General features: G+C 41.6%; 1 protein-coding gene across 2 annotated transcripts in view; it reads left to right on the top strand.

The window, feature by feature from the left end:
- Positions 1–669: 669 nt before the first annotated feature.
- Positions 670–12,104, top strand: part of ACOXL (acyl-CoA oxidase like) — a 513,410-nt gene continuing 501,975 nt past the window's right edge. The window contains exon 1 of one of the 2 annotated variants that reach the window (XM_073628050.1): positions 670–943. In XM_073628050.1, the coding sequence (XP_073484151.1) occupies positions 813–943 (131 nt within the window). In that variant the 5' untranslated portion in view covers positions 670–812. Of the gene's footprint in view, positions 944–978; positions 1,002–12,104 lie in introns of those variants that run through there. The other variant, XM_073628051.1, reaches the window with a different exon arrangement.

Raw genomic sequence — 12,104 nt, 5'->3', positions numbered from 1 at the left:
TTTTTTTTCTTTATATTTTGTTTTTGGATATTTATTATAGCAGAAAGTAGAAAGAAAATCGTTTTTATTTTTTTTAAATTGCCACAATTTTTTTGTTAATAGCGCACACCCCCCCCCCCAAAAAAACGCAGAGGTGATCAAATACCACCAGAAGAAAGCTCTCTTTGATCAGCTCTGTGGTTTTTATTTTTTTTTGCGCTATAAAACAAAGAAAGTGTGACAATTTTGAAAAGAAAGCGTTTTTTTTTTTTTACTTTTTGCTATAATAAATATCCAAAAACAAAATATTAAAAAAAAAAAAAAAATATTTATTCATCAGTTTAGACCAACATGTACATCAATTTTGTTTGGGTACAACGGAACACGACCGCGCAATTGTCAGTTAAAGCGATTTGCAAAAAATGGCCTGGTCAATAAGGGGGGCAAATCCTTCCGGGGCTGAAGTGGTTAAAGGAGAATTTTGTTGTGTTCTATTATTATCAGCTGTTTATGAAAAACACATGGACTTTATTGTCACTTTGATCACCATAACCCTTTCCTGGGTGACCCTGACTTCTGCTCACTTCACAGGGACAGGTGAACTCTGCCAAGTTCTCAGCGCTGGGCGCGCTCCCGGGAAGTGAAATGAATGGGCGCGGACTCCGCCGCGTGGACGCGCGTGCCTTCCCTTTTCCTTCATCGAGCAGATCCGGGTGAACGCGCCTGGCATCGTGAGCGCGCCTTTCCTGCAAACAGATCTGAAAGCAGTGCAGAGGAGGCAGCGTTTTCCCCGAGAAGAGTCCGATCTCCTCCATCTCATCTCCTTCACCGCCATGGACCGAGGGGCCACCGATCACACCGGCATCACAGCCACTTCCCTGTCCCGGTTCCTGGATGGAGACTTCTGGGGGATGAAGAATGAGCTGCGGAGGCAGATCGCAGAGAACCCCCTCTTCCAGCAGAGGTACGGAGAGTGCTAGGACTGCACCCAACCCTGGGGGGGCCCAATACTCCAATCACAGGTATCCTCCTATAGGGGCCCCCAATACTCCAATCACAGGTATCCTCCTATAGGGGCCCCCAATACTCCAATCACAGGTATCCTCCTATAGGGGCCCCCAATACTCCAATCACAGGTATCCTCCTATAGGGGCCCCCAATGACAGGTGATGGGACTGTACACAGCTGGTGACCTGTCATCCCTGGAGGCTGGATGGGAGGACTCCATGTGACATCTGCTCATCCCTGCTGTGTGCATGTCACAGGGAGGGAGGGGACCTGTAGATCCATGGGGACATCTAATAAGACACAACATTCCTGGTGGAGTCATCTGTGCCAACCTCATGGAATCTCCGCCACCCTTAATATTAAACCCACATTTATTATACTGCAGCTTACCAATTCTTAGATGTTATGGCTGCATTCCTTTTCTTTTTTTAGTGTTTCCCTTCTTTATTATCACCTGGTGATCCAGCCAGTAAGTCTGTTGTTTTTCAACAGAACAAGCTCTCTTGCATTTACAGGGGCGAGCCAAACCATTAACTACTGACAGGGGTGCTTACAATGGTCCGCATTTATTTAGGTAAAACCCAGAAGGAAAAAGCACTTCTTATACAGTGTGCAGTATATGAGATTTTGGGGTTTAAAGGGACACTAAAGATTCGTTTTTTTTTTTTTTTATTATTTATTTTATAATAACAAACATATCATACTTACCTCCACTGTGTAGCTCTTTTTGCACAGAGTGGCCCCGATCCTCATCTTCTGGGGTCCCCCGGCGGCTCCTCCCCGTATCAGATGACCCCCCTAGGAGGAGCGCTTCCCCGAGGGGGTTACCTTGCAGGCGCGTTCCCGAGTCCAGCATTCGGCGTCCATAGACACTGAATGTAGGACTCAGCCCCGCTTCCCGGCGGCAAGGTCATTGGATTTGATTGACAGCAGCGAGAGCCAATGGCTGTGCTGCTATTAATCTATCCAATCAAGAGCTGAGAACCCCCTGCAGAGAGAGAGGGCGTCCTCGTGGGACAAGTTCCAGGGTTCAGGTAAGTTAAACGGGGGGGGGGGTCGGTCACGGACAGGTGTTTTTTCACCTTAATGCATAGGATGCATTAAGGTGAAAAAACACGAACCTTTTAATGTCCCTTTTTAATACCGAATAATTGATTGTACTGACCCCAGCCAGAAATGCATGGAGTTCTTGCTTGTGGTACTTTTCAGGTACTTGCACATGGTAGTGATTTATGAACATCAGATTTCTGGCAAAAAAATTCAAAAGGATGAGCAGTATGGTAAACGCGTGTATTTGTGTGTTTTTGTACAAACGCACACTTTAATTTTTATTTTTTTTTTCAGCTTTTCTTGGGATGTGTCTAATGCCCCCGTACACATGATCCGAATATCGGATGACAGATCGTCCAACTTTTTTCGCTCAATAGTCGCAAATAGAAATTGAATAGGTTACTAAAGTCACGAAAATTCTTGTACGACAGAAAAAAAAAATCAGAAGTGATGTCATGTGTATTTTGTATTGTATTTTCAGATGACAACTATACGGACTAAGGCTGGGTTCACACTGGAACTGGCTGCGGATCGCACAGGAGCGCTGTGCATCCCTGTTCCCCATTTCAGGGATGAATCGGGGCCAAATCTATGCCTGAATTCGACCCTGGATCGGAGCCAAAGACGCACAGCGTTTCTGTGCAGTGCGCTCCGCAGCCGAAAGGGAGATATGTGAACCGGCTCCATAGGGAACCAGTCACATTCTCCTGCTATGCGAATTGCATGTGGGAAATCCGCATCTAATTTGCATAGGTGTGAACCCGGCCTTAACGAAAATCGTATGATCTGGTATCATACAAGGAAAGTTTTTGTGCTTGTCCGATCGAATAATATCGGATGAACTGTTGTGATTGGCTCTTGAAAGCTCTGTACTAACGGTCCGATTACCGTACAATCGCATCGAAAGCGGTATTTTTCGTCCGATTTTCGGATTGTGTGTACGGCCATTACTCAAGTATACGTGTAAAATACTGTCCAGTCGTACAGGTTTTTGTGTGTGTATAATTTGGACATTTTCACTTAGTGGTATACTCACTTTTGTTGCCAGTGGTTTAGATGTTAAGGCCCCTTTCACACTGGGGCGGTGGGGGCGTCGGCGGTACAACAGCGCCATTTTTAGCGCTGCTGTACCATTGTTCTTGCAGCGGTATTCGGCCGCTAGCGGTGCGGTTTTAACCCCTGCTGGCGTCCGAAAAAGGGTTAAAATCCCTCGTACAGCGCGGCTATAGCCGCGGTATTGCCGCGGTATAGCCGCACTGTCCCATTGATTTCAATGGGCAGGAGCGGTGAATACACCGCTCCTTCACCGCTCCAAAGAAGCGGTTTGCAGGACTTTTTTCACCGTCCTGCCAGCGCACCGCTTCAGTGTGAAAGCCCTCGGGCTTTCACACTGAACAAACAACGGAGGCTGTTTAGGGGCGGTTTGCAGGCGGTATTTTTAGCGCAATACCGCCTGCAAACCGCCTCAGTGTGAAAGGGGCTTTATGGCTGTGTGTTGAGTTATTTTGAATGGACAGCAAATTTACACTGTTATGCAAGCTGTACACTCACTACTTTACATTGTGAAGTGGAAGAAAAATGATAAATGGTTTTCAAATTTTTTCTACAAATCTATATGTGAAAAGTGTGGAGTACATTTGTATTCAGCCCCCCTGAGTCAATACTTTGTAGATCCACCTTTCACTGCAATTACAGATGCAAGTCTTTTTGGGGATGTCTCTACCAGCTTTGCACATCTAGAGTGATATTTTTGCCCCTTCTTCTATGGAAAATAGCTCAAGCTCTGTCAGATTGGATGGAGAGCGTCTGTGAACAACGATTTTTAAGTCTTGTCACAGATTCTCAAATGGATTTAGGTCTGGACTTTTGACTTCATTCTAACACATGAATATGCTTTGATCGAAACCATTCCATTGTACATCTGGCTGTATGTTTAGGGTCATTGTTCTCCTGGAAGGTGAACCCCTGCCCCAGTCTCAAGTCTTTTGCAGACTCTAACAGGTTTTCTTCTAAGATTGCCCTGTATTTGGCTCCATCCATCTTCCCATCAAGTCTGACCAGCTTCCCTGTCCCTGCTGAAGAAAAGTATCCCCATAACATGATGCTGCCACCACCATGTTTCACAGTGGGGATGGTGTGTTCAGGGTGATGTGCAGTGTTAGTTTTCCGTCACACACAGCGTTTTGCTTTTAGGCCAAAAAGTTCAATTTTGGTCTCATCTGACCAGAGCACCTTCTTCCACATGTTTGCTGTGTCCCCCACATGGCTTCTTGCAAACTGCAAACGGGTCTTCTTATGGCTTTCTTTCAACAATGGCTTTCTTCTTACCACACTTCCATAAAAGGACAGATTTGTGTAGTGCACAACTAATAGTTGTCCTGTGGACAGATTCTCCCACCTGAGCTGTGGATCTCTGCAGCTCTTCCAGAGTTACCATGGGCCTCTTGGCTGCTTCTCGGATTTATGCTCTTGTTGCCCAGCCTGCCAGTTTATGTGAACATCCATGTCTTGGTAGGTGTCCAGTTGTGTCATACTCTTTCCATTTTTGGATGAAGGATTGAACAGTGCTCTGTGAGATGTTCAAAGCTTGGGATAAGTTTTTTTATAACCTAACCCTAATTTAAACTTCTCTAAAACTTCATCCGTGACCTGTCTGGTGTGTTCCTTGGCCTTCATGATTCTGGTTGTTAACTAAGGTTCTCTAACAAACCTCTGAGGGCTTCACAGAACAGCTGTATTTATACTGAGATTAAATTACACACAGGTGGACTCTATTTATTAATTAGGTGACTTCTTAAGGCAATTGGTTCCACTGGATTTTAGTTAGGGGTATCAAAGTAAAGGGGGCTGAATACAAATGCACGCCACACTTTTCACATATTTATTTGTAACAAAAATTTGAAAACCATTTATCATTTTCCTTCCACGTCCCAATTATGTGCCACTTTGTGTTGGTTTATCACATAAAATCCCAATAAAATACATTTTACATTTTTGGTTGTAAACTGACAAAATGTGGAAAATTTCAAGGGGTATGAATACTATTTCAAGGCACTGTACATATTATTAGCCAATGGAAAACTAGTTACAAGGAGGGAAGAATGTGTCTTTTATGATTTTTTTTTTTTCAGGCTTTCCCATTGAATGCTATTGGGATCAAAACACTTGAAGCTTATATAGCAGGTCAAAAGAAAACTCATGTATTTTTTTTTTTTTTTAATTACCATTCTCAAGCGACACTGCGCTCAGGTGTGAACTTGCCACAAATTTGTGGCAGTGTTGAATTGTAAGTCTGTTAACTTGCTGCATATTTTCTTTGGAAAGTTGTACATTTGCAGAGCACTTGAAGCACAAGTTCTAGTTGACACTTTTCCAATTTGTAACAAATTTGTGTGGAAAGTCTCCAGCAAGAGCAAAGATTCAGTGGTGAGTCTACAATAAGAGGTCTGCAAGTCTATACCATGAAAATTCAGCTACAGTGACCCCTGTGGTGGGAGGACTATTGCACAACATAACTGAACCAGAACTTGCAGAATGTTTGCAAAGAAAGTTGATCTGAAGTCATACAATGTGGACTTGCTGCAACTGTGTAACAAATTTGTGAAGCCTGACAAGTCTAGCAATAGCTTAGCAAGTTGTTTTCAATCTTGCAGCACAATTGCTTGCTATCTGGGCAGGCACACTTGAAAATCTTGGGCTTTTGAATGTTGAGTGTTTTTGGAGCTTCAAGCTGCAAAGCAATCTTGTGTGTATATGGAGCCTGACACAATTCTGTAACAAAATTGGTCTTTGGGCCCATTCACATCATAGGCGTTGGGCTGCACTGGGCAGAATTGCCTAACGCTGTCCCATCACATTAACAAGGCAAATTGAGTCCTATTCTCCAAGTTCACACCACTGTGCTGCCATAGTGTGTGCTAGAAAAAAAAAAAAGGTAGGACATGCATTTTACCACATCACAACATACTGTGGTATATAGAGATGAATGAAATTACATTTTGTGACATTTCAATAAACTTGGAAACAAATAGTAAACAGTGCAATGTATCATCCATCATCTACATCAGACGCCAGTATACCATGGCCACTGGTGTGAACAGGCCCGTTATGTTGGCCATACACGTATCTACACTATATTACCAATAGTATTGGGACGCCTACCTTTAACACACTCAAGAACTTTAATGGCATCCCAGACTTAATCCGTAGGGTTCAATATTGAGTTGGCCCACCCTTTGCAGCTATAACAGCTTCAACTCTTCTGGGAAGGCTGTTCACAAGGTTTAGGAGTGTACATGGCAGGGATATGTAATTAGCGGACCTCCAGCTACAGCCACAAGCATAACACCCAGAGGCAGAAGCATGATGGGACTTGTAGTTTTGCAACAGCTGGAGGTCCGCTAATTGCATATCCCTGGTCTATGGGAATGTTTGACCATTCTTCCAGAAGTGTATTTGTGAGGACAGGCACGGATGTTGGATGAGAAGGCCTGCTCTAATTCACCCCACAGGTGTTGTATTGGGTTGAGGTCAGGACTCTGTGCAGGCCAGTCAAGTTCCTCCACCCCAAACTCGCTCATCCATGTCTTTATGGACCTTGCTTTGTGCACTGGTCCAAATTAATTGGTGGAGGGGGGATTATAGTGTGGGGTTGTTTTTCAGGGGTTGGACTCGGCCCTTTAGTTCCGGTGAAGGGAACTCTTAAGGTATCAGCATACCAAGACATTTTGGAAAATGTCATGCCTCCAACTTTCTGGGAACAGTTTGGGGATGGCCCCTTCCTGTTCCAACATGACTACGCACCAGTGCACAAAGCAAGGTCCATAAAGACCTGAATGAGCGAATTTTGAGTGGAGGAACTTGACTGGCCTGCGCAAAGTCCTGACCTCAACCCAATAGAACAACTTTGAGATTAATTAGAGCGGAGACTGCGAGCCAGGCCTTCTTATCCACATCAGTGCTCACAAATGCGCTTCTGGAAGAATGGTCAAACATTCCCATAGACACACTCCTAAACCTTGTGGACAGCCTTCCCAGAAGAGTTGAAGCTTTTATAGCTGCAAAGGATGGGCCAACTCAATGTTGAACCCTACAGACTAATGCCCCGTACACACGGTCGGATTTTCCGACAGAAAATGTTCGATGTAAGCTTGTTGTCAGAAATTCCGACCGTGTGTAGGCTCCATCAGACATTTTCCGTCCGGAATTTCCGTCACACAAAATTTGAGATCTGGATCTCAAATTTTCCGACGACAAAATCCGTTGTCGTAAATTCCGATCGCATGTAAACAATTCCGATGCACAAAGTTCCACGCATGCTCGGAATTAAATAGAAGAGCCGCACTGGCTATTGAACTTCATTTTTCTCGTCTCGTCGTACGTGTTGTACATCACCGCAATCTTGACGGTCGGAATTTCCAACAACATTTGTGCGACCGTGTGTATGCAAGACAAGTTTGAGCCAACATCCTTCAGAACTAAACCATGGATTTTGTTGTCGGAATGTCCGATCGTGTGTACAGGGCATAAGACTGGGATGCCATTAAAGTTCATGTGCTTGTAAAGGCAGATGTCCCATTACTTTTGGTAATACAGTGTATATTTGATTTCCAATAGAAATAATTAATTTATTGCCGACAACACATCCGATCAATATGGCCCACTTGGGGAAATAGAGTTCCGTCAATAGTTATAATACACTCTTAAAGTATAACTAAAGGCAAAACTATTTTGGGTTTTGGATAGAGTGGAGATGGATTAGAACACCTGTCAGTTTTTATTACTGTCTGTGCCCCTGTTATGGAAATGTATCCTTTTTATTTGTCCTTTTTACTGTTATCATTGAAAGTGAAAGTAAAAGAAAATCCTATATATTGGGTTGTCCCCAGAAAAGTAATAGAGGGGAAATCTTCCAATGGGGATACTAGTTCTGGTGACCTTGGTGTCCCCAAGAGATTCCTTTAATTTGCAGGGATCTCCTCCCATTTCCTGTTTGGCTATGGGACAGGAAGTGAAAGAAAATCACAATAAGACAAAAAAAAAAAAAATCTGACAGGTGTTATAACCCTCACTTGCTGTATCCAAAATGAAAAAGGCATGTGAGCTGGTATGGCTCAAGAGGGGAGAGCTTGCTTGTACCTCCCCCCTCCATTTCCTGACCAGCCAGGCTACATGCTCAGATAAGGGTCTGGTGTGGACTTGGGGGGGATCCATATCAGACCTGAAGGGCCTGATATGGATTGGGGGGGGACCCCACTCCGTTTTTTAATTGCCGGAATTTTTTTTTTTTTTGACATTCAAGTCCCCTGAGAGCTGATGACTCATTGGTTGTTAAGGATGTGGCGGCTTTTGGCTCCTTAACAACCATGACAGTTACTGGTTGTTAAGGATGCCGGCTACCACTATTTACAGCCTGTGTTAAGGAAGCCGGCTACCACTGGTGGTAAATTATCGCAGTCTTTCACTACTAAAATACCACATGACTTCATAAAAGCTGTATTCATAAATGCTGTATTTAAGTAGCATTTTTTTTTTTTTTTAGTAAATGCCAAAAATGTTTTTGAAAAACGCTTTGCAGTATCTTATCACATGCTGAGATGTGGTAAGATACTACTTTGTGAATGGTGTCCCTGATCACCGCCACATCAGTCATATAATGATACTGTACTGGTGACAGTATGTAAAAAAAAAAAAAATTGAAAAGAAAAATTTTATTCAATATATTTAAATTTTCAGAGAAATTGAAAATTAAAAAAATTACAACTTCAAAAAACTTGCGATGCCTCAGTCTACTTTCCAAAAAAGGGGTCATTTGGGGGATATTTGTACTGTTCTGGCATTTTAGGGCCTCAAGAAATTAGATAGGCCGTCAATACATCAGAATTGATCAATATTCAAATATACAGTATATCCCATTTAGTAATTTATTTAAATTCCTCTATTTCAAATTAAACATTGCTGAGAACTGTTTGGGATGTAAGAGTTTTTTTCTCTATGATGGGCACGACTCCAGATTTAATGTAAAGCGGAGTAGTATTAACAGTAAATTGCCACAGAATTTGCTTTCTAAATGCTGTTCTGTATGTACTCATTGCCTAATTATGACTTAGAATGAGAAGAAGAGTTGTATATTATGGACACGGGGACACAGGAAGTGTGTGAACGCAGAGTGATTTGCGCCCGCTCATCCTAGTTTAGATTTGGTTAAATATGTGATTGCTCTGCCGGGTAGCCAACCCCATGAATAAGTCCCTGTGACGAAACATGTCGGGGCGTGGCTACACGGCAATCTTACACGAGTGCTAAAGGAAGGAGTGAAGGGTGACGGAGCGGAGGGTCAGTGGAGGGACAAGTGCTCCGGACAGGTGAGACGAACGCTAGCAAACACACTCCCTGGGTCTGCCGTGGCCATCTGTTGTGCTTTCTGTTTATCATCGCATGCTTTGCCGTGAGAGTTCCTATATGCTGTGAAGTGATTTGCCTACTTTTTTTATTTCAAATGTGAGTGTATTGGAGTCGTTTTTAATGTATGATTAAATCTTTTAAACGGTAATACACTATTGGAGCTTTTCTCATTTATATGTTACATCACCAACGTAAGGAAGGTGTCCGGTCTATTGAGCAGTGCATGTTTATGATCGCATGCTGACCCCCATGAGAGTGGGTTAAATGCTCTGTTAGGCCAAACACGAGAGTGAGAGGCCTTATTAGCTGGTGAGTTTGAACTTCAGAAGGGAGTGGAATCACGTCACGGAGGTGTGGTGGATGTTTTGAAACACAGCTGAATTGTTTGGAGTCACCTTCACTTTTTGGATTTTCTTCATTTTTTTCACGATCCATTTGGACTGTCATTATTTTTGTATTATTTTTCACATTTTTTTCATATATTTATCTGATTGGATTTTGTATTATTCTTTTTATAATCAAGATATTTTCTTGCTGATAATATAACATTAATATTGTTATTATTATTTTACACTACTGTCACGGGGTGTTACACTTTAATAAAATTTTTTTTATTTTCAATTTATTATTTAATATATTCAATTTTTGGTAATAGGGAAGGTCACCTCACCCATACATTGCTAACTCACTCCAGGTACATTATTCTTCTATCCAGTACACTTCTGTAGCCACTGCAGTTAATTGATGTATATAGGAGTGTCTGGTGTATCCCCACTATTTGGGGGTTAGCGCTGCTATTCATCCCCACTACTGTTTGGTGAATTGAGTTTTTTATACTTTACTATTTAAGTGGCAGCTCCGATAGGGCCTTGATATTTAAATCTCAGCGCAGAGGTGGTAACACGGGTTTGGGCGACGTTTTTTGGACCTGTATACCTTCAGTTTTATAGTATATCCCATTTGTAGGCGCTATATCTTTCGCACAAACCAATTAACATACATTTATTTATGTGTTTTTTTTTTTTTACCAAACCATGTAGCAGAATATATTTTGGCCTAAATTTATGACATTTGATTTTTTGTTATGTTTTATGACAGAAAGTAGAAAATATTGTTGGGTTTGTTTTTTTTCAAAATTTTTGTTCTTTTTTTTTTTTTTTTTTTTGTGGTGCTCAAATACCACCAAAAGAAAGCTCTGTGTGAAAATTATAAAAATGTAATTTGTGTACAGTGTTGCAGGACCGCTCAATTGCCAGTTAAAGTATCGCAGTGCTGAATAGCAAAAAATGGTCTGGTCATGAAGGGGGGTAAAACCTTCCAGAGCTCAAGTGGTTAAACGGGTTTTCTGCTATGTAACAACTGCCACATTTATGGTCAGCAAATATGGTACAGCAAAAAGTGAGCTCTCTATTCCTATGCCTTATTCAAGAAAAGATGGACAAATTATTATTTGAAGATGCAATAGCTGATATTTGTGATCTTAACCAATGTGTCACAGCATATATTCCTTCATCAGGGCTTTCTTGTCCACTACATGGACCATCACATTTTGTGTAAGCTGCATATATCTAATGTATGTGTATATCCATTTAGTCATACTTGACTCTAGGGTCAGTGATGGTGAACCTTGGCCAGATGTTTTGAAACATTTCCCATGATGCTCAACTACACTGAGCATCGTGGGAAATGTAGTTCCAAAACATCTGGAGTGCCAAAGTTCGCCATCACTGCTCTAGGTGATTCTATGATACAATTAAAAGCCTTTATCCATATAATTTTCTTTACAAGAAATTTAGGAATAGCATTCAAAATGCATTAAGATGTGTATAGCCAATTTGTCAGTGTGGATGGAAAACAACATAATGCAAACTCAATGTATTCTGGGCGGGATTCTAAGGCTGGATTCACACCTATGCAGTTTTAGTGCTTTTTGCATTTTGCAGATTTGCACTACAGTCCATTAAACATTGTTTCCTATGGAACACGATCTGTAGTGCAAATCTGCAAAATGCAAAAAGCAGAAAAAAATGCATAGGTGTGAATCCAACCTGAAGCCTGGTACACACTCTGGCCGCTGCCGCTGTACTAACGATCCAACAATCAGTTAGGTCTGGTTCACACTTATGCATTTTTTAGTGCATTTTCAGTTTTGCAGAAACACACTACAGTCCATATAACATGGTTTCCTATTTATGTAGTTCACATCTGTGCATTTTATGGAAAGGGCCAGGGACTTTTTTCTGGTTTTTGGTTCCATAGACTTCAATGGATCAAAAGCGTGTATTGAAAAACACAAAATGCACCTGCAATATGCAAACTGCAACCTGCATAGGTGTGAATCAGGCCTTAATGAATTGTGCAAAACTTCTTGATCTATTTTGATTTATGCTTTCCCAACATAGCTATTTTTTTTTCCTTCAAATTTTGGAGCTGATGCACTGCATCATGTGACCCAAACATAGTGAAAGTAAGTAAATCCCTAAACTTTTATCTGGTACATACTAGAATCCTAGTAATCCTTGTCTGCTGGAGTAGGGACAGTTTCTCTGTCAGTACTTGTTAAAATGTAAACTAAAATTCAGAATTTTTTAGGAGCAGCTAATTAAAATGTATCCAGTAAATTTAAAAAAAAAAAAGAAAAAAAGTTTATTTTTTATTTTCAC

The sequence above is a fragment of the Aquarana catesbeiana genome, linkage group LG04 (genome assembly GCF_042186555.1).
Source record: "Aquarana catesbeiana isolate 2022-GZ linkage group LG04, ASM4218655v1, whole genome shotgun sequence".
Classification (NCBI taxonomy): Eukaryota; Metazoa; Chordata; class Amphibia; order Anura; family Ranidae; genus Aquarana; species Aquarana catesbeiana.
The sequence above is the reverse complement of the archived record's forward strand: the minus strand, read 5'-3'. Positions and strand labels throughout refer to the sequence as shown.